Raw genomic sequence first — 22,925 nt, forward strand, 5'->3', positions numbered from 1 at the left:
CCTTTATTATTTCACTGGTTCCCCAGTTAATACTTTCAAATTCTTATTTTATAATCAAAGAAAATTTTAGATTAAACCACCAATACATTCCTTCTTAAAGAACCTTGGATATATCTTAAATAGATTATTTGATCTATTCTCAAGATGATGATCAGGATCAAGGCCAAAAATTCTCATGTTTGGATATATCAATTTTCCTCTGACTTTGTTTATACATGCAAGTAAATAATTAAAGTAGTTACATAGATAGTTAACCAAATATTTAAGTATTTCAGACATTCTGCTTTCATTTCTTTGAAGTTATTCAGTTAGTTCCATCAATTCTCTATTCCAAAATATAAGCTTTTTAACATGGCTACATCTTACAAAGGGGAAAAAAGAGTGGTGATTTTTAAAGAATTCATTTTTATTGTAGTAATTCCCCATGTTAAGTTAGAGTTGTCATACTGTATTTGAAATACACTTATGCCAAGAAATATATCTGGGCATCTTCCAATGTACTCATCACTATCAATAATTCATTCATTAGTTCTACAAAAGAAAGATAAAAAATAGCTGCTGAATTGTTTTCAATACATCTTCTAGTTTCCCATTTCCTGCCCCCTCCCCAAAGGTGTTGTATCACTATATCATTCTTCACAAGGGAAACAGTAATAGCCTCCTGCAGAGCCTGAATTAACAATCTGGCATAGCATGTAAATAATATATTTTGTGTTGTGATAAGAGGCAAATTTGGAGATATTTTAAAAAGCTCCATCCTTTAAGAATAGTCATAATCCTCATTCTAATAGTAACAAAAATAAAATTAAAATGGTACCATTTAGTATTTGTCAGAAATTTTGATGCTAATGGTTTCAAAATCCATTCTGAAAATCCAAAATTCTTCATTTATATCAATAATAATTAATTAAATTGAAGAAAGAAAAGACATTAAATATCATCAAAAGATCTTTAGAATATTAAAACTACAAATAAATTTGAAAATATTTGAACATGAATATCATAATTAGAGTTAATCTAGCAAGCAAACTGAATTTCAAGGAAGGGACATGTCCAAAGTCAATATCTAGCTTTTGGCAAAACTTAGATAAGAATTTAAATCACTTATATTAACATAACAATGTACAGTTTTTGCAAGGTTTTTATAGAATTTAGGACAGGCAGGGAACTCAAAATATAAAATACTTTTAATCCAAGAAATATGAAACCTAAAGCAACTAAGGAAGATCAATACTCTTTTTAAAATTTTAATTTAACTTCTATTCTTATTAGATATGCAATAAAACCACTGTTTAAACAAGATGACACAATGTTATCAAATTAGAAAAATAAGGAACTATTCAATTCTTATATTGTTTACATATTCTCTTATTAAAAATGCTCTACAAACTAGGAAAAAATAGAATAAGAATGAATAAATTAAAACTGACGCTTAAAATGGAGCAGCTAACTGATTACCAAACATTTATTAAGCTTTAGTTGATTCCTCTAGTCCAGAGAAATCTAGTCCAGATTATGGAAAGGATGCTAAAAGCATGCAGGTAAACAAGTATCCCAATATTCAAAAATTAAAAAAAAAAAACAAACCTTGCTCTTAATTTCTGATGAAATTCTAAAAGAATTAATTAAACAGATTAATACTTGAAAAATAAATAAGGATCACTGGGAGCCAGTATGGGTTCATTTAGAACAAGTTTCAAACTAAACTAATGTTGTTTTCTTAGACAAGTCTATCAGGAATATCAGAGGTGATGGATAGAATAAAACATTTCATCAGGATATTTCACAGAATTTGTTATCATGCCTTTTTGGATTTATATATGACACAACTGTTGAAAATAAAGCTGATTTAAATTCATTTACAGTGATACAGCAGCAAAAGAAAGAAAATCTTTTCATGCATTCTATGTTGGTCTGAACAAATCATTATATTTTGACACCCTGTTAAAAGATTGGAAGCATCAACTCTGTGAGCTTAGAACTGGCAAATCCTACAGTTGGAATCTAGAAAGGGAAAGTTAAATATATAATCACAATATTTAACTATAGGAAAAAAAAAGCCTGAAGATGACTGAAAGATCACTTAATATAATTTCTTCCCAAACTTGAAGTGTAAAAAGGTGAATTATCTTGCATAAAGTCACAAAGGTAGGAAATTAAATAAATGGAACTTAAACTCCCTTTCCCCAAGTCCACATCCAGTACTTTTTCCTAGTACATCATACTGCCTCTCACTTTTCCCACCTATGAGAAGGTTCTCAGAAAAAAAAGTAAAAAATTTTAATTTTAATTGATTTTCATTAAAACATGAGGATAAACTAGGAAAGAAGGACAATGAAAGAAGAGTTGACTTTCCCCTAAATTAACTTCTTTTCTTTTCAATTACAAGCAAAAATATTTTTTTTACATTTGTTCTTAAAAATTCTGTGGTTGGGGATATCCTTTTTTACCACAAGTCCTTTTGAATTGCCCTGGTTTCTTGCCTTGTTAATAAAGTTAAGTCATTCACAGTTGGTCACTTACATTATTGTTACTGTGAACAACATTCTGTTGGTTCTACTTCTTCATTTGTATCACTTCAAATAAATCTTTCCAGGTTTTTTGTGATCATCCTATTTGTCATTTCTTATAGCACAATAGCATTTCATCACAATCATAAACCACAACTTGTTCAGCTATTGTTCAATGATGGACATTACTTCACTTTCCAGGATTTTGTCATGACAAAAAGAGGTCCTATAAATATTGTAAAACATATAGTTTCTTTTCATTTTTCTCTGATCCTCTTAAGAAATAAATCTAATAGTGATATTACTGAATCAAAAGGTAAATAGTTTTATAATTTTTTGAGTATAATTCAAGGTTCAATTCTTTAACATTTGCCTCCATTAATTCTCTTAGATTTTCCCAGCATATTCTTATATATTTTCAACGAAATTACGTGTAAATTTTGGAATATATTAACTTCTTGTCTTCATTGTAGTCAATAAAAGGGTTATTCATAGAATTACCTTGTGAGCTAAGTGCAAGCATTATCTAAAATACTTGTCACCTGATTACAAGCTAATTGCATCTTTCCACTGAGATTTCACTATTTATGGCTAATAATTATCAATAAGCTATAATTATCAAATGTCTACCACACAAAGCCCACCATATTAGACTCTGGTAGACAATACTACTCAAAATATAGGCAACATAATACCTGCCTTCTGAGAATCTAAAACCTGATTGGATAAATACCATGTCTTACATGCAATGAATACTTTTACATATATATGTATGTGTACATATATACCTATATAAAGAAAGCATAGAGCAGTGGGCTTGGCATCAGGAAGATTTATCTTTATGAGTTCAAATCTGGCCTCAGATACATACTAACCTAGCTATGTGACTGGGCAAGTCACTTAATTCTGTTTGCCTCAGTTCCCTAACTATTAAATGAGCTAGAGAAGGAAATGGTAAACCAATCTAGTATATTTGCCAAGAAAAACTCAAATCGGGTCATTTAGAGTTGCACATACCTGAAATGATTATACAACCCCACCACCTAAATATGTGTGTGTATGTGTGTGTGTGTGTATATATATATATATATATACATATATATGTATATATATGTATATATAATATACATAAAAATAGTCATATAATGTACATATATATAAACAAAAGTTGAAAATACACTAAAAAAAGAGTAGAGTCACAGGTGGTTATAGTTTGAAGGGATTTTAAGGACCTTATAATTGGAAACTTTCATTTTACATATTAGGAAGTGGACTCAAAAGAGGAGAAAAGATTTAGCCAAGATCATTCAACTAGAAGTGGTTAAAGAAGGGATTCAAACCTGGAACTCCTGATTTAAAGTCTAGAACTTTTTTTTTAACTATGTATAACCTGTGTATAAATACTATTTAGATTCAGGAGGTATCTGACTAGGGGCTGAATTATCTAGAAATTCAAGACAAGGACCACTGAAGCCTAAAGCAGAGGTAAAGACACTCAGGGTATAATTCAAACCAATATGAGACTATTTCTAACTCAGACATTCTATCATAAAATCATTTGAAAACCAGGTCTCTGAGAGTCTATTACTACTTATGGGTAACTCAGTTTAAGCATTTATACCCCTAATAGGAGCATTATAAGAGGCTACATTTAAAACTAGAAGGGAATTTGGAGGCCATACAGTTCAATCACCTCATTTTATAGCTGAGAAAAAAAAACAGAACTACAATTATTGAAATTCTCTCAAGATAATACTAATTTTAAAATTATTTATCAAGTGACTGGTCATGGCCTTATAATTATGGTCAAAGGATTCTCTCAAATTTCCCAAACACCTCCACAAATCCTAGACCAGGTACCTATATGTACTTTTAGAAGCTCGTTATTTTGCTCCTCCTTTATACATCCCCAGATATCCCAAATTGATCATCAGATAATTAGGAAATGCACTATAAAACCCTCAGTTTTCCCCACACAGAGAAATGGAAAGGTGATTCATTTGTCATGCAAGCAGGAAAAGAACTATTGTAAAACCTTCCTGGTAGGCAGAACCTGTGAAAGGACCATATTCCTAAGGTAAAAGAGAATGCAAAAATCTATAGACTGAATGTAATCAGATTCAAGACCTGGCTCAGGAATTTTCTATATATGAACATATTTGGTTCTTTGTAATCCAGGGCCCTGACATAAAAATAATACAGTATATGAAAAATAAATTCTCATAGAGGTTAAAGTAAGTTAGCCAAGCATATAAAAATGGTAAGTAACATAGCCAAGATTAGAACCTTAGTCTCCTGATTCTTGGTCCAACAAGCTTTCTAGGGTACCATGTCCCTGAATAACCTACTCCTGAACTAAATATACATTGGTTTCATGTCCAACAGAGTCTGCAAAGATAGGAAAGAAACACACAAAGGCTGAAAACGTTAAAGAAAATGCAAACAATATAACCAGTGAAGACTCTTTTTTTCCCAATTAGAAGAGGGTAGACCTATATTGTAGTCTTTAGAATAATGAAACATTCTTCTATGTTCCTTTTAGCTATAAATACTATAATATCTTATCAATGTCTTAGAAACTTGTCACTTTTATAAGAAAGTTACTACATTCTCAAAGAGCTAATGTTTGCCATTAAACAAGTTAGAGTCAATATAAGCTAGATTTTGAGCACAGATTTAAAGTGGTTTCGTGACAATATGTTGTATGTTTTTTGAACAAAACAAATTTTCTCCTTTCTTTGAACATTATTTTTAAAGGGTTCCACAGTATCGGGATTCTTAGTTATTAATTCTAACTTTCTTATTTATTCTGCTATAATAAGCTTAAATAAATGCATTTGTGATATAATATCAGCTGACATAATGCTGAATTGGTAGACAGAAACTAAAATGGATTATACCACTTAAAAGCATTTTCAAATTGTTGTTCAGTTGTTTAAGTCATGTCTGACACTTGGTGACACATTTAGGGTTTTATTGGCAAAGATACTGGAACAGTGTGTCATTTCCTTCCCCAGCTCATTTTACTTATGAGGAAATGAGGCAAATAAGGTTAAGTGACTTGGCTACTGTCACACAGTTAATGTCTGAGGCCAGATTTGAACTCAGTTCTTCCTGATTCCAATCGTGGCAGAATAAGAAGTAACCTAGGGAGAAATTCTCCTCTAATCATCCCATACAGAAAAGTGATTCAAATACATCAGTAATGGCAAGAAAAGGGAAATTGAAAGACAACCCCTCCCCAACCAGATACACACAAGATAATTCTTACCAATAAAAAAGAAGAACTAGCCAGACCATTGTTACTTCTGCTCTTTTCCCCATCCCCACTTTTGTACAACACCCATACTTAGTCCATATATGCATTGGGCCCTGGTGGCTTTTTGGACTCCAATGCAGATATAGTTTGAGGTTCTTACACTTGGAATTAACCTCTCATCAACATCCTGAATAAGACCATATCCTTTGATTAGCTGGAGACCCAAAAATCAGAGTAGCTCTTGAGTTCAAGAACAAGAACAAATACAGAATAGTTGTAGAGGAATATGGAACTTCAAAGGAATAGAACAAATTAAAGAGGCAGCAGAAGTTAAGAACATAGCACTGGTACAATTAAGTAGAGGAGGATATACTTTATAGCAGAAGCTATGAAAAAGTGAACAGATCCAATTACAAAGGTTCTCCTCTAACTTCTTTACCACAAACCTCCCAGGTTCAGCAAAAGGAGCAAAGTCATGCAGAAAGAAGAATGTGAAAGAAAGAGTGGGAAATAGGTAGAAAAGGGCCAATGACAGTGGCCTCAGGCACCCTAGATCAACAGACAAGTTATTCTCACTTTTTGAAGGCCCATATTTTGTCCAACATTGGTAATATGAGAAAACATAAAAGACTGGGAGTGGAAGAGAAAAACACTGGCCCTAAAGAAGGGAATAGATAGATGATAAAATGACTATTTTGACAATGAAACCATTGAAAAACCAGAAATTTACCACTTAAAATGTAAATGAAAAAATAACAAGTAATTGATAAAGATAACCATTTCAGTTAACAAGTTATTGTTATTCAGTTGTTTCAGTTGTGTTTAACTCTTCCAGACCCTGTGCATATAGCTCCATGGGTTTTTCTTGGCAAAGATAATCGAGTGGTTTGTCATTTCCTTCTCCATTGCAGAGTTTGAGTGATTTTTCCAAGGTCACACAGTCAGGAAATCTATGAACAAGTACTTAGAAGAAAGAAAATTGAGTCAAAATCTCCTAAGGATGGTGATGATATAACACAATTCTCAAGGATCCAGAAAATAATGTTGCTACTCTAAGAATATCTAGAAGGGCTTAGAAAACAAATAAAAGATTGAAGTGAAAATATCAAAGACATAAAGTCAGAAATTAAAGTTCTTAAGAAAGATTAATAAAATAGGAAATTTAGAATAAAAGCCACCCACTCTCTACACTGAAAAAAATCATGACAGAATTGTAATTTAAAAATGACAGAAGAGAGATAATCCAAAGACAAGGAGATTAGAAGAAGACATAAAGCCTCTATTAAACAAAAGAATACTGAATTTGAAGGTAAGGTTTTTGGTCTTCTAGAAAAGCATCATGGAAAAAGATATCCTGAATAACATTCTACAAAAAAAAAAAAAAACAAAAAAAAAAAAAACAGAAGAATTTGCTTAGAAATAATGAAAAGTAGCAAAATGTAGGTGAAGGCCACAAAATACCAGCAGAAAATAATCTTGCCCTCCCTCACTCCCTCCCTCCATCTCTGTCTCTGTTTCTGTCTGCCACTCCCCCTACCCTTCCCTCTGTCTTTCTCTCCCTAAGCTTTATTAGGGTATTTAATTACAGTACAGCTACAGTAGTACCTTGCCATGGACAGCAGGACACAAGTCTCTGCAGCGGCTTTATTCTTGCTGTTGATGTGTTTTTGCCTAAACTGTTTAAGGGGGGATGAGGTGAAAATGCAGGATATACAGAGTATGTAAGTGACCAAAGGGGCAGAATATATAAATGGTCAACCCAAATGGAATTGGTATTTTCTTGGCAAAGATACTGGACTCGCTGGTTATTTTCCTTCTCCAGCTCATTTCACAGATGAGGAAACTCAGATAGCAATGGAAAAATACATGGTGGGTGTGAGTAGTCCAAAATATATTAACAAATAAGTAACTTTGAAGAACTTGTATAAATCATGTCATCAGGAAATACTATGATTATAAAACAATATAGACTAGTTGTATGGCAACAGTGAGGAATACCTATAGCCCATGTTCTCTGCTTAATTCCATCATGATGTCAAGAGAAAGTGAAAAAGGTCTTCAACACACTGGATGGGCTGTTCTCAGGAAACTTACTTGGAAAAGAGTCACACAAGATAGGGAAGAAGGAATGGGTTATGATCTGAATCAGTGAGATCACAGATCCACCTGAATATAATAAATGTCTCAATTTTTAATCGCTCATTCATCCTCATCCTTTCTTTCCTCTCAAAGCGGAAAAAGGATCATTTCAGTACTATTACTCTCTTCACAAGTAAGCTGGGAAATAATTCTTTTCTTATTCTTTATTAATAAATTTTTTCACATCATTGTTGTAGCTCACAGAAAAATACTAGCATGTATCTTAGGTGCACAATTTCAGAAAAAAAAAAAGCCTTTAATCATTTAAAATGACCTCAAACTATAGTTCAAAAGAATCCTTTTGAAGCTAAAATAAGTAGTAGAATGGGATTCTGGTTACATTCACATGAGTTCCAGGAATGGGGAAAAAAAAGATAAGTCGAAAAGAATTTCCTCCATTAGCAATGAGATGTATCCTTTCACATTTTCTTGTTCATTTTTCTCAATGATCAATGTACTATGTAACTATCAAGATGCTGTATAAATTTGATGAAAACAATGGAAAGAATTCTCGGCTTTCAGTCAGATGAAGGGATGCTGATCCTAGTTCTTCCATTAACTAGTGGTATGATATTAAATGAGTCACCTCTCAATGATATGGTAATGATATTGACTTTTAAAAATTTGGAGAAACGCTGTTTCTCAAGTGAATGGCAAAACACTGTCTCATGACTTGTCCCCGGAGATTTCCCTATACAAGTGAAGTGCAGTAACTGACGACCCTTGGAGAGCTTAGAAAGCAAAATGTAAGGATTTTACCTACTTCTTCAAATAACAAAAATGACAATAATAACCTGAGGTTCAGATAAAAAGCACAGTGCCTATACTTCTATGAAATTGCCTTGTTAATTTAAACTATTTTTAAAATTTGTATGTAGGAACTATATGCACTGTGTTTAAAAGGTATAACATCTTTTGATCATGAAGACCTGATTATTTTCCTTGTGTTCTAATAGTCTTAGTCTTCAGGTTACAGGATTCTTGGAGCTAACAGAGGTTGGCCAGAGAGAAAAGCTTCAAAAGTTATTTATATAACTACTAGTATTTGGTACAGAAATAGAGAAAGATTACTGCAAGTGGACACACTTTCTTAAAACAAGCATATTATGAAAATTCTGATATTTCATTTTATGAAGAGAATCATTATTTTCCAGTTTGTATTTATTTACCTAATGAACTTATACTTGGAAGTAAACAATTCAAGTTATGTTGTCATATTTTGTATATTTTTTCTATTTGCTTTCTCTTATAAGTTTTAAAATGTAATAATGAAAATAAATATAATATGTAATAATTAAAATGCTACATGTAATATTAGAAATTGGTTTTGTTAAATAATATTAGTAAAAAGAATTGTTGTGGTCACCATTTATAAAATTAACTCAAGTCATGAGGATGATAGTAGCTTTTAACAATTTAATTTAATATAAATATAGTATAAGAAAGAAAGAAAGAAGGAAGGAAGTAAAAAATTATTTCCTAACCTACCCCCTAAAGTTTTGTCCATAGAATTTCAGCTTGCTCTCCAACAAGGTTCCAATCTCCATGTGGAAGTCTGGTATCAGAGCAAGAGTCCTATGAGGCTGTCTTCCATCTGAGCCACCAACAGTGGAATGGAGTAGAAGAATCAATCCCAGAAAACTCACACCAAACACCTCCAAAAAATTCCTCTACAGTCTCATCTTTTATAACTCTTTTCTCCACATCCCTTCCTGTCTCTCTCTGAGATGATCTCTCACATCTCAGGAACCAATCAAAGTCTCTCAGATCTGGACCCCTGACCCTTAGTTCTGGGTCATGTTCCTAGGGCTCTTAACCTATGACCTGTTTGGGACATTCCAGCCATGCTAATGAGATGGGTAGGATGAGAAGAAAGTTCACAACCCTGGGAGGAAAGAGTTCCCTTTACACAAAAGTAAGATTCAATATTATCTCTAAGCTCATGAAATCTGGCTTGAAATTTTCTCAGAATAACATCTAAAAATGTCACAAAATTTATGATTATTAATTTAACACTTTCTAGTTTGAAAAGTGTCTTCTCATGCCTTGTTTATTAATTCTCAAAAGAGTCCTTGTAAAACGGAATCAAGGTTTTTAGTTCTGTTTCACAAAGAAATTGGAACATAAATGAAATTCAATGATAACTAAAATCAGAGTGAAATGATATCAGATCCAGACTTAAATCCTAGGTCTGTCAATATAAATTCACTAGGTTTACCTTTCAGAGCTTCCCTAATCAATGTTCCCCAATGCTAATCTCACAGCATTCTATTTAATCTCTGTCAACCTAGTCACTGATCTAAGAGTATTTTTTTAAAAATTATTCCTTTTTTGAAAAGAATGGACTCAAAATGGTTTTCTTAAATGACTAGCAACATCTAGCAGTCATTTCAACCTGAAATTCTTTTAATTGTCCTTTTTTGAACTGTGTCATGAGCATATCATTGCCTATTAAATAGTCAATAACCGAACACAGTGTTCTAGCTGGAGTCTAATGCATGTGCAGAAATCTTAATGATTTGTAGTCTATCCATCAGTTAGTGACACCAACATCCTTGTTTGGCATTTATATCACATCTTCACAAAATGTTCCACAATAACTATCACATCCTGTTCTTAGTTATGATGATGAATGACAGTACTTCTTTATTCATACTCCTGATTTATACTGGTTTTCTACCCATGCTCATTTGCATTTGGCTTCTTTGATTAGGAGAGCCTGCATTTGCACAAAAGTCCTCTTTCAGGCTCTTCAGTATGTTTTGTGTATACACATTGTCATGAATGGATTAATGAATATCTTCCTCTGCCTCCCAATTCCTTCCAAGGTCACATAATGAATTTGTGAGCTTCTTAAAACCAAAACCTTTATCACCCTAGTGACCTATATCCTATATTGTCTGCCCTTCCTCAACACAAAAATTCCACTGATTTCTTGTTATTTTTCAGTAACTATAGTCTATACATTGAAGAATTTTTCATTTAAATTAATTCAAAACTTGCAGGCACTGGGGTGGTAGATTGGAGTTCATTTTACAAGCATCATAATTATCAATAAGAAGTACAATCAGGCAGTAAGTCTGAAGATAACTATATAAACTGGTGGTTACAGCCTTCAGAATTTTTAAAGGCCATCAGGTAGAGGGGAAAGAGGGAGAGAATAAACATTTGTATAGTGACACAGTCACTATGCTTTTATAAATATTATCCATCTGATCCCCATAACAATTCTTTGACACAGGTGCTATTATTAACAGCATTTTACAGTTAAGGAAATTTAAGTACAGGTTAAAGTGACTTGCCAAGTAACATGCATCTTAATAAAGATGAATTTGAACTATGCTTTAATATGATTATATTAATTGTATCAATAATCTTCCTCTCCACCCAATATCACCCTCATTGTCACTTTGTTTCATTGTTTTTTTAATTCATGTTTTATTTATTACTCCCTCTTTTTTACCCCTACTCTTCTAAATCAGATCTGAAACACCAAAGAGAAGGATCTTCTTTAGTGTTCTCTTCTTTAACAATAACAAATATCCACAGGCAAGGCATCTGAAAAAATATGTTTATAGTACTTAGGGTTACTTAGTATGATGAAATAATATGTAGCTATGAGTAGATATGGAATTAGGGGTAAAGATCAAGGGATAAAAAATGTTTGAGAATGATGAAAACTTTATGAGCCTAAAAGTTAAGAAATAAATTTTTGAGATATTATTTGTCACAAGAAATTTTTAAAACTCTCTACAGAGTAGGATCTAATCACTTGGGCAAGTAAGAAATATTTTTTTTTTGAAAATTATTTACTCCTGTAGGGCAGAATTTTATCTTGGTATACAAGATAGAACTTTTCTCATAGGAGATACTCAATGTGTATCTCTTTTATAGTGGTGCTAATTGTCTGAATTCTAAAACAAAGTTATATTTTACAACCACATTTTAGAAAATGATACATTAATGAGGGAACCTTAAAGTCCATGGTAAAAGGTGGTGAATTGTAAATTATTTAATAAACATAAGAGAACAGATTTATTCTTCCTACAGACATAGAATGCTTCAAATAAAAAGGAAACCAATTATGTTTTCTAAAAACCCAAGAAAATAAAATGTGGTTAAAATACTTATAAAAAAATTAGGGAATTAAAAAAATAGAATGCCCAAAGTTCTTCAACAAAAGAGTAAAAGTAGCTTGAAGTAGGTCATTTGTAAGAATATGGAATGAAAAGAAACTTTTAAAAAATTGAAAGGATACATAAGGAAATGCCAAAAAGAATGAAAAAAAGAGGTAGAAACTAAGTACTATTAAAATGGCTGCTATGTGTACCACCTTAACCAGGGGTTGGCAACGTATGGCTCTTTCTGCAGGAGCCATAAAGTCAATTTTTTTTTCAGGCGCTGTTACAGAAGCACGCACTGTGAGCGCTGGACGGCTCTCATGAAATTACATTTTAAAAAATGTGGTGTTTATGGCTCTCACCGCCAAAAAGGATGCCGACCCCTGACCTAATCTGTGCTGAGCTATTTCTATGGATAGAGTAAATACTGGACCTGGGATTTCATTGTTATAAAGATGTCCTGGTAATGGGGTCTCTTTACCATTGCAAGTCAACAACTTTGGTGCTACTCATTTTCTTAGCCAGTTGCTTCAAACTCTTAAAAAGTTAAATTACTTGTTGGGGAGACACATAGCCAGTATATAAAAGAGGACACTCTTAAACCTAGATCTTTTGGGTATGAATCTCTAACCACAATGCAGCACTACCTGTCAAGCTACCTCTTCAGAAGAATTAAATAGAGAAGCATTATAAAATTAGAAAGAAATATAAATTGAATAGATATAGCTTAGGGACTTGTTAAGAGTCAATTTTGAGATTTTCAAAATGTAAATAAATTAATCCATCCACTGGAGTACTCAGTAAAGATTTTTAAATGATAGCAACCTTTCTAATGATCAATGATGTTCTCAAAGGTCACAGCAACCTGAGAAAGTACAGCTATAGATGACAAAGATGCCAGTGAACTAAGCCAATGACTTAATTAAGGATACAGGCTTTAGTAGGTGTAAAAATAAGATTTATCCATGGGTCCTCTATTTGACTAGAACCTGAGTACACACATTCCAAATTATAAAATTACAAAACTGTAAGAAAGCACCTATGGTGTTAACTCCATAGAGGGGGTATCCAGGTGACTCCGTAGATTGAGAGCCAGGCCCAGAGATGAGAAGTCCTACTTTCAAATATGGCCTCAGACATTTCCTGGCTATGTGGCCTTGGGCAAGTCACTTAACCCATTGCCTTGCCCTTACTGCTCTTCTGCCTTGGAACTAATATATAATATTGATTTTAAGATGGAAGGTAAGAGTTTAAAAAAATTCACTCCAGATAATGACCATAAGGGGAGAAAATATAGATTATTAAGATAGAATATTATGTTATGTTATGAAATTAAAATGATACACAGTTCTCAATTAATTAAGCTAGTTTACATGATTTGCAGTTCATTTCTTGCTAATTTTCTTCACTAGTAAATTAAGCAGGAACACATGAATAGTGTTTATTTTCTTTCATTTGCTAATCATAATCACATTTATCAGTTTCTTAAATACCTACATGTAAGCAGACTTTAAATCAGCAAGAAGTACAAATGAAAAGAATTTGAGGGATATTAGCTCAATATAGGTTTACTTTACATGGACAGGCTTTAGGGGGGAAAAACACTTAATTTGCTCTTCATTTCTACAACCATGGAATATGAGAGACTGCTAGATAGTACACTTAAAGAGAGAGAGCAAATGCCTAAGTCCTTTAAAGAATCAGCTAAAATGTATTTGATAAGGAAGAAGGGAAGGGATATTGCAAGCAAGAAACAAACATCTATTAAGTATCTATATTATACCAGATACTGTGCTAAGCAATTTATAAATACTCTCTCATTCACTCCTCAGAGAAACAGAAAAAAGAAAAATAATGAGATTTTTACAGAAGCCAAAAGAAAATAATAATTTGTGAAGTGACTAGAGGTCTAGTTGAGGTGGGTGTGGAGGTGGGGTTGTGATTGTTCACTTTTGATTTCAGTTAAAGGAGATGTAAGTAGATTTGTTGACAAAAGGGTAAAATCCAGTAGAGCAGAAAAGGTTATGAATGACTGAGATGGGAAAAATGAGTGTTAGAGTGAGGTTCTTCAGGATGTGAGAAGGCACAGGACAGAAACAGAGACTAAGCTTTAATAGAGATTAGAATTGATACAAAGAATGTGGTCTGAGTGAGAGCACCAATTTAAAGAGCATGAAAATGGAAAATAGTAGAAAATTACATCAATGTAATTAAGATAGTGGCTAAAATGGATGCCATGGAATTCAAATGTTGATAAGTGAAGAGAATCTTCTATTCCAAAAATGGTACTAGGGACTATTTTTTTAAGTATATCTTTTCTTTTTCTTTCATCTAAACTGGGAGATGAGGTTAGACCTTTATGAAAGAGAAGATCCTAACTCAAATTAGAGAGCAGTTTTGAAAGAACAATATAAATCCTCACCAATGAAGTCCAAGAAAAGGGAGAAAAGCAGTTGGTTTATATGTTCCTTCAACAAATTTTATTATGTGTTTACTATGTTCCAGTACATGTGATAGGCACTGGAGAAACAAAGGGAGGAAAAACTGGTCCTTTCCTCAATAAATATTATATATATATATATATATATATATATATACGTATATACATATATATGTATATATATATATACAGAAGCAGGAAAATATTCCAGTTCTTCCTAAATGGTGGCTTCATTATTCTGTTTGGAGTATTGTTAATCCTTGGATCATCAGACTCCCTCATTATGCAATATAAAGGTGAAAGGCTTTCTTCACATACACATACATAGATACTTCAGTTAGATATAGGCTAAGAAGGCCTAAAATGTAATCATAAAATATTAATGAGATCTTAAAATGACATAAAAAATAAGTTTGTGTCCTGGCCCTCATGATTTGTGAATGCCTTTTTTATTAGGGAGTTAAATGAAGAACACTATTGAATGAGCAATCAAATTTGCTATATATTATGAGATTTTTAAATAGCTAAGTCCTGAGGAGTTTGAGTAGGAAGCTGGACAAAGGTTTGAGGTACCCAATATGCCTATTTTTACTAGATGGTACCAAGGATGGGGACCAGGTTTTTCCCTTCTCGTTCTACCCTCTGCACCATTATCATGTCATCAGAGGTACTAGACGTAGAGGAAAGACTTTATCCAGTTAGGAGCAGAGACATATTTATACAAATAGAAAAATGATCCCTCTAAGTAGAAAAGACAATGCATACAAATAGGGCCCTCAGCACTCAGCTAAAACACCACACTCAAGGGAACTGCATGAAGATGCTACAAAGAAAGAATAGACATCCTAGTCTTGAGGCACCATGAGTTATAACCTGACTTTGCCAAATATGCATTCTAAAGATTTACCTCACTACCACTATAGTCAAAGTTCTGTATATGAGCAATCTTCCTGCATGTTTGTCTTGCCATGTTAGCTACAAACAAGGTGGAATTAAAAATATAAGAAAGCAAGCTTAAATCTCTCATTAACATTAGCAAAAAAAGTTAGTCCCTAAAATAAGAATTTCAGGCTTGCCACATTGCCATCCAAGATGAGGAAAAAAGAGAGGTTGCCAATCTGATATTTTAAGATATTCTCATTATCACAAGCTCCCTGATGACTTCATGCAAAATAATAATGTACTCACCTTAGGTATTCTAATATGGGAGATGAAAATGAATCAAGTAATTAAAAAATAAGCAGAATAAAAATATTGAATGTATTATCATTCCCTAAATTAGCCATATACATTCAAGCTTCAGAATTATTCATGAAAGATTCCTTAGACTGTCAAAAAAAGATTCCAAGTTTAAGCCATATTCAAGATCGGTATTCTTATTAATAATAAATACTTAGTAAACTATAAACAGGTGTGCCAGTGACATCCAGAATCTCAAATTCAACTCTCAATTGTCATTCTTTGGAGTTATGAAACCATAAACCACAAGAGAACAATAAAAAATTTATCTGACATCTGTTCTCTAAGTTGTGATAACAAGTCATCATTTGAACAAATGAACCAAAAGTAATATGAAATTAATCTCAAAAAGTTTTAATTAACAAAACACATCTAAAACATATTCAATATCAATAAATTGCCTTAGAACTAGGAGAACCAGAGTTAAAGTCCCACCTCTGACAGGTGCCCCTAGACAAATGTGTAACCATAGACAAATCACTTAAGCTCTTAGTTTCTCCAAGGAAACTCTCAGAGAGTACAAAATACAGAAAGATTGCTCATCTACTTGAGAGGATGGAGTTGCCACACTGAGAGTTCCTTAATCCAATGAAACCAGGCATCCAGACCTATTCCTACTGCCAATGTGTGTGTGCGTGTGTATGTGTATACATATACTTATAGTACTAAGGTAAGTTACCTAATTTGCCAACTGAATCATCTACATTTTAAAGGAGAAAATTCAAGTAGGAAGTCTTAATTAAAAATTTTATAGAGCTCAAGTATCAAAAAAAAATGTAAATGTTATATAGAAGTCTTTAATTACAGATTATTTTAATATTTATCTTGATTCTTTCCTAAAGCACTGACAACTTGAATAGCTATCTAGTGAGAATGATAAATGATCAAAGATCTTAACCTTTTGCATGAAGTAGTGTCTGTTTCTGCAAGTCTTTGTGTTTCCTTATTATGTTATGCTCACAGATAAATACTCAAGGCCTTTAGACAATCCATACAGTGTTTCCTCAAAAATAAATATTATCTCCGAAATAGTTAAGGAAAGTGATTGTCCAGAGATCATGAAGCAAGTCCCCCATGAAGCTAAAATTTAGAAGTGTCTGAACAGCATTCCTCACATCAAATGATGATCAATATTTAGTGTTTATTAGAGGCAATTTATTTTTTAAATGTAATTTTCTTTAATTACCAAGGAGACACGTATATAAATACGCACATATTATGTATAAACACATTTTTTCTAATCAGTACTTAATATACATTGAATCTATTGAGGATCATTACTTGGAGTTTTTTTAACATCCTGACCCCAAATTAAGGCTCTCCCCACCCCTATGCCACTTTAACACCAGTCATTTAATGTGGATTCCCAGCAAACATTTTTATTTTGCACCTCACTCTTTTGCCTACTCTCATACTTTCCTAAAATAATTTAAACAAAGAATTAGTACAGTATTTAGATGAACCTTGGGCAATATTTATATGAGGTTTCCTCTCTCAAAAAAAAAAAAAAGACCAAAACTAGGTAAAAAACAGTATGTAAAAAGCATTGTTCATGTACACTATTGTTTAAAAAAAGAAAGCAACTTCCCATTAAGGTTATGGAAACTAATATATTCAAAAATTTTTATGGACAGTCAAAATATAAAGCATAAAGGCAATTTTGCATGGAATGTAGGTGGTCATTGACATGGTCCCATTTTCCTAGCTCAAAGGTATAAAGCTATAGAGAATAGATTTAAGTGGATATTACAGATTTACTTTCCAAAATGAGCAACCAAACAGCTTGTAAGGATCTGTATTGATTTTTAGCTTTACGTCAATATTTTTTATTTCATATGTATACTTCATTTTCCTTATGTAATCCTAATATGCCAAAGAATATTCAAAAGAAGTTTCATTTAAATATAAACAAGTAACAAGTCATCACATTTCAATCTGAGACTCATAGGTTTTGGGATAATTTTTGACAAGTGATATTAAGTATTAGAAAAAATAGAAGAAAATAAAACTTTGATATGGCTACAGTAAGATGTTTATCACTTAGCTATTTTTCTACTCACCAGTTGTTTCCACAATGCCCTCTAGGATGACGACAATCTCGAACTGTTCAGCTTGCATGCTTCGCTGGGATAGGTCATAGAAGGGGCTTTTGGCATCGATCACGTGGCAAATTGTGAGGGGGGAAACAAGAAAAAGTTGATCTGCCCCTGTACTAAAACCTACATCCAGTTCAAGTTGGTCAAGGGGGAGGAACTCACCCTCAGGTGTCTGTCGAGACTAGACAAGCACACAGAAAAAGAAAAGAAATCACCACTAGTACTGCAATGTTCAAGACAGCCCAACAGCAATTCACATCACTGCCAACATTCTGCCCTATCAGACATCTGCAACAAAACCCAAATAAATCATTATATGTCTATTTTATAGCAAATGGGCAGAAGCTCCATATTGTTTTTATAGAAAATACATGCAATATTTATAAACAATATGATAGGGATAGGGACTAAACCTGTGATTTCATTGATATAAGGAGCTCAGGGTTGAGGAAACAGATCTCTACCAAGCAAATTGGCTTCTTTTCTAAAGCTTAGAGCAATGGTTCCCAAACTTTCTGCCCCCTTTAAGAAAAAATGTTACTTAGCCCCCTGGAAATTAATTTTTTAAAATTTTAATAGCCATTAATAGGAAAGATAAATGCACATGTGGCCTTCACCGCTCCCCCCTGGATCGCTGCAGCACCCACCAGGGGGTGGTGGAGCCCGCTTTGGGAATCACTGGCTTATAATCTAAAAGAATTGCATAGAGCAATGAGAAAATAAGTGACTTGCCTGAAGTCATATAGCTAGGATGTATTAGAAGTGGGATTCCAGCTCTAGTCTTGTTTGAAAGGTGATGGTTGACTATCATGAAATTAAGGTTATTATAATTACAGCTCCCAAAGTCATGAAGTTTGGGATGAAAAAACATGTTTTTAGTACAAAATGCAACCTGTGCTAATGTGCAATAGGAACAGAAATGCATGCCATCTCATTACAATGTCAGAAAGTTTGAGGGATTTTGCAAGATAGATAACTCTCATGGAACATTTTTTTAAAAGTTATTACATTATGACAACTAATGATTCAGTAAATTAGCCAAGTCCCAAGTTTAAAAACAGAAAGGAATATCAGAAAAATTTCTGGAAACCAAATTGACATATTGAAGATGCCAACATATTTGAAAATTACATGAAATTTATATGATTATATGAAAATTATATGAAAAGTAATAAAAATGATATAAAGTAATGAAGAAATGGGTAAAGTTGCTTTATTTTTTTCTCTTAAGAGTTACTTTATGTACTTTGCAGTTCATCCAATATGAAAATATTCTAGATGCATTTTGCTAGGGGATTTTAGAATATTCATTACAAGCAAATTATTTCAGAGCTTTTAAGTTTCTATTTAAATATTATAGAAAGGAAATTCATTTGTGAAGAGCTTTACTTAATTGAAATCTGCTTAACCAAAACATGATTGTGATAATGTTACATTACTTAAATGAGTTAAGTAAAATATGCTAGGAGCAATAGATTTCTATGCAGCAGTCATTACAAAAAATTCCACTGAAAATAATTGTATATAATGACAACTGGTTGAATCTTGCAGACTTGAAAAATGTCATGGCAAGCCTGATAAAAATCAGTGTAAACATAAAACTATCAATGGATTTAAAATGAAAGGTATTCTCCCTTTCCATTTTCTTTTCATTTCATTTTTGTATCTGTTATTAAGAGGTAGATAAGAGAGGTGGAGAAAATGCATACATTTTTGTTTACTTATTGAGAAAGAATGATGGCCAAGAAATAAAACTGATATGGTAAGCACAAGTTTTTCAGGCCCTGAGAACATTGAGGGCTTTTTTGTTGTAGGAGGGGAGGATGCACACCCAATTTGGTAGAAAGAATGGTAATGAGAATATTTTTGTCTCTTGAGTTAAGAATCAGAAAATGGAATTCATATCCTCAAATGTCCAAATGACATCTTTTGCATTATACAGGATCAAAACAAACTTGAAAATTTAAGAAAAAGAGGAACTCATCCTAGAAATATAATGTAGGGTTTCATACTGGTGGCAGCTGCAGTGGTAAAGAATATTAGGACCATGATTTGGTCACAAAAGAACTTCAGTGCTGCAATATAGTGTAGCTGCTGCCAGCATTGATAATAGATAACACAGTTGTAAGGAAAAGTCCCAAAGAAATCAATTAGATCCACCTAATTAGCCTCTGACACCCAGTAACTAGACTGAAGAAATCTATATAGAAATAATGAATGATTATTAACAAAAAACTATAACAAACCTATTTGTCCAAAAGGTACAAATGAAAGTATTAGCATCCTTTATTTTTTTTAAGTAGCCTTGTTCAATTTGTGACTTTTGAAACTCTTCGATTCTTTATGTCTCAGTTTTGTTTTATAAAATCAGCATTGGCAAAAAATAGTTTTCTATAAAATATTATGCCCTACTCAAAAAGAGGTGCTATACAAACACAAGGCATTGTTATTATTACTAGTTGTAAATGGCAACTTCATTACAAACACTTCACTTCTGCATTTGCTGTGATAAAGATAGGTGTCATAATCTATAAATAGTTGGTATTTTATTTTGGAATGTTCAGCTCTCTTGCCTCTCCCAAGAAGAATTACTTTTCTAGTGTTTTGTCTTTGTTTTTGCTTAAACTAATATTGGAATTAAGTATTATCTCAACACCCACTAACTGAAGGCACAGAGAGATAAACTCTTCATTCAGCATGCTTTGTGACAGAAGAAAAAAACAATCTGACATCATCTATAAAGGGGTGAATTTGGGATTAAAAGAGTTCAGAAGGTGGTTTGGTTTTTAGATTTAGTGCTTACAAGCTTAGTTCTCAGATTTTAGATTTAGTTGTTTAACCATGGGGCAAGTCACCTTATTTCTATGAACCTCTGTTTCTTTATCTGATAAAATGCAAATACTCACACTGCCTCTAACTCACAAGGATATTGTGAGAAGGAAATTCTCATATAAATATAAGTTCTAGTTATTATTATTAAATAGAAACATTAAATTAGGGAAGCTGGGGTTTGACTACACAGAGAAATTATAGGGCTCAAAAAGACCCTTTTCCTGAAAGCTCTATTTCTCTTAATATCATGTCTGATTCCTCAGAATATTTCCTAATCTTCCATCTGTGTCTTTGTGGACAACCTAGTAATGATGTACAAACTTAAAGAAAAAAAAAGTCTTTGTAATAATACTTCATTTTATCTGATATCACTGGAAAATGAAATGTTTCAAAAAGGGAACAATTTAAATAAATGAGGGAGTTGATGATGTCTAAGTTCCTTTTAGCTTTATGTTTAAGATCTTGTGATAAAGACTTTATAAATATTTTTAATGAAGTCATTTCCCATTAAAAAAAATGTCATGGAAAAGGATTTCCTTTAATCCCACTTATCTGCTCAAAAACCTTCAAAGTTTCTCCCATTACTTGTAGGATAAAAGACAAACTCTTCAGTATAGCATTTAATATCCTCCAGAATATGATTCCTAATTACCTTTTCTACCTCATCTTATACTACCTTTAGGATCAGAAATCTAAAGTCATTAGAAACCATCAGGTACAACCCCCTGATTTTATGAATGAGAAAACTAAGATCAAGTGAAGTTAAGGGACACAAGTTAAGGTTATACAAGGTCAGACAGGATTTGAACCCAAGTGCTCTGACCCCAGAATCAGAAAACACTCATTCAGTACCACTCTCGTATATTCTTTACTCTAGTTAAAGTAAATTTTTGAAATTTTGTCTTGATTTCTACTTTGATCCTTTTGTATACATCATGCCACATGCCTAGCATGAACTTAATTCACATCTAACCAACTGAAATTCCTCCTCTATGAAACATTCTCCAATTGCCCCCAACTGAGTATTCCACCTTGTCTCTTGTCATGTGTGCATGTCTTATTTCTCCTACTGGAGAATATATTTTTTGAAGATGAGGATTATGTCATTTTAAAAATCTTTGTATCTTAAGCACTTAGTGCAATTGCCCTGCTCATTTAACCTTTTCTTCATCAGTCATCATTTTAAACACCTATTATTTTCCCATGCAGTCATAACTTATTTTTAGTTTGTCTCTTTCCTCTCTTATCTGGTTGTCAAATCTGGCTATTATAAGATTGTCTTCTTCATAAATTTTACCTTCTTATTCTAGTAAAGTCAGACAATTAAGCTTATTAAGAAAAATGGCTTAAGAATTAAGAATTGAATACTAAAAAGGACCAATAAAGTTCTGAATGAGGAAAGGAGTATAAATATATGGCTTTGCTATAGGGACTTGTGGCAATCTGCTCTCACACTCTATGCTTGATTTGGGTTTATATTCAAAATTGTCAAATAAATGGGGTGTGACTTATCATGTTTTTAAGACATGGATTACACATCTATGTTCATGATTAGAAACATTAATTTAAAACATTGTAAAAATCTTTTAAGAAACATATACATTGGCTTTAGTGCCAATTAAGTTAATTCCAGCTGACTCTAATTCTGTTTCTGTATCACTCTAATTTAAAAAAACTGATTTGAGGCAGCAAGTATCAACCGAGTAGGTCACTTGATTTCTAACAACTTAATGTATATATGCATAGAAACAAAAACTGTAAAATGAAGGGGAAGAAGATACTTTTTTATAATAACTTTATAATGTAGAATTTTTCATCAGCATGAAAATTATTTCCACCAGTCTGAGATTATTTATTAATATTCAGCTACAAACGAATTTTCCTACTGATCTAACATTTACTAAGTTTCTAAACACACATTCATTATGCTTTAATTTACTTTATTATAAACATTATTCCAAATAAACTTGTATTCAAATAATTGTGAAAGCCATTGATGTTAATGTTTGCTTCTACCTTCTTATATGAGCAATTTTATGTTTCATAATTAAGATGCCATTGAATTATTTATAAACTTATCTTTTTTTAGCTTTATCAATTCCTCCATTTTAAAGTAAAAAGAAAAATTTTTAAACAAGTCATAACATTTATTTTTTTGCATTCCAAGACTATAGTGATAAAAGTACTAAAATATTTGATTGAGAAGTAAGAATATTCAATATTTGTGATGTTATACAACCAGTTTTATATTTTTTCACTTAATTAACTAGCTAAAGGCACGTAAATTCA

The 22,925-nt window shown here is 32.4% G+C and overlaps 1 protein-coding gene across 1 annotated transcript in view; it reads right to left on the reverse strand.

The window, feature by feature from the left end:
• The window catches only part of KCNJ3 (potassium inwardly rectifying channel subfamily J member 3), a 207,316-nt gene that overhangs the window by 176,931 nt on the left and 7,460 nt on the right, over positions 1–22,925 (reverse strand). Inside the window, exon 2 of the mRNA XM_044669861.1 lies at positions 17,769–17,985. Coding sequence (XP_044525796.1) covers positions 17,769–17,985 — 217 coding nt within the window. The remainder of the gene's footprint in view (positions 1–17,768; positions 17,986–22,925) is intronic.

This window comes from Gracilinanus agilis, chromosome 3 (assembly GCF_016433145.1).
Source record: "Gracilinanus agilis isolate LMUSP501 chromosome 3, AgileGrace, whole genome shotgun sequence".
Classification (NCBI taxonomy): Eukaryota; Metazoa; Chordata; class Mammalia; order Didelphimorphia; family Didelphidae; genus Gracilinanus; species Gracilinanus agilis.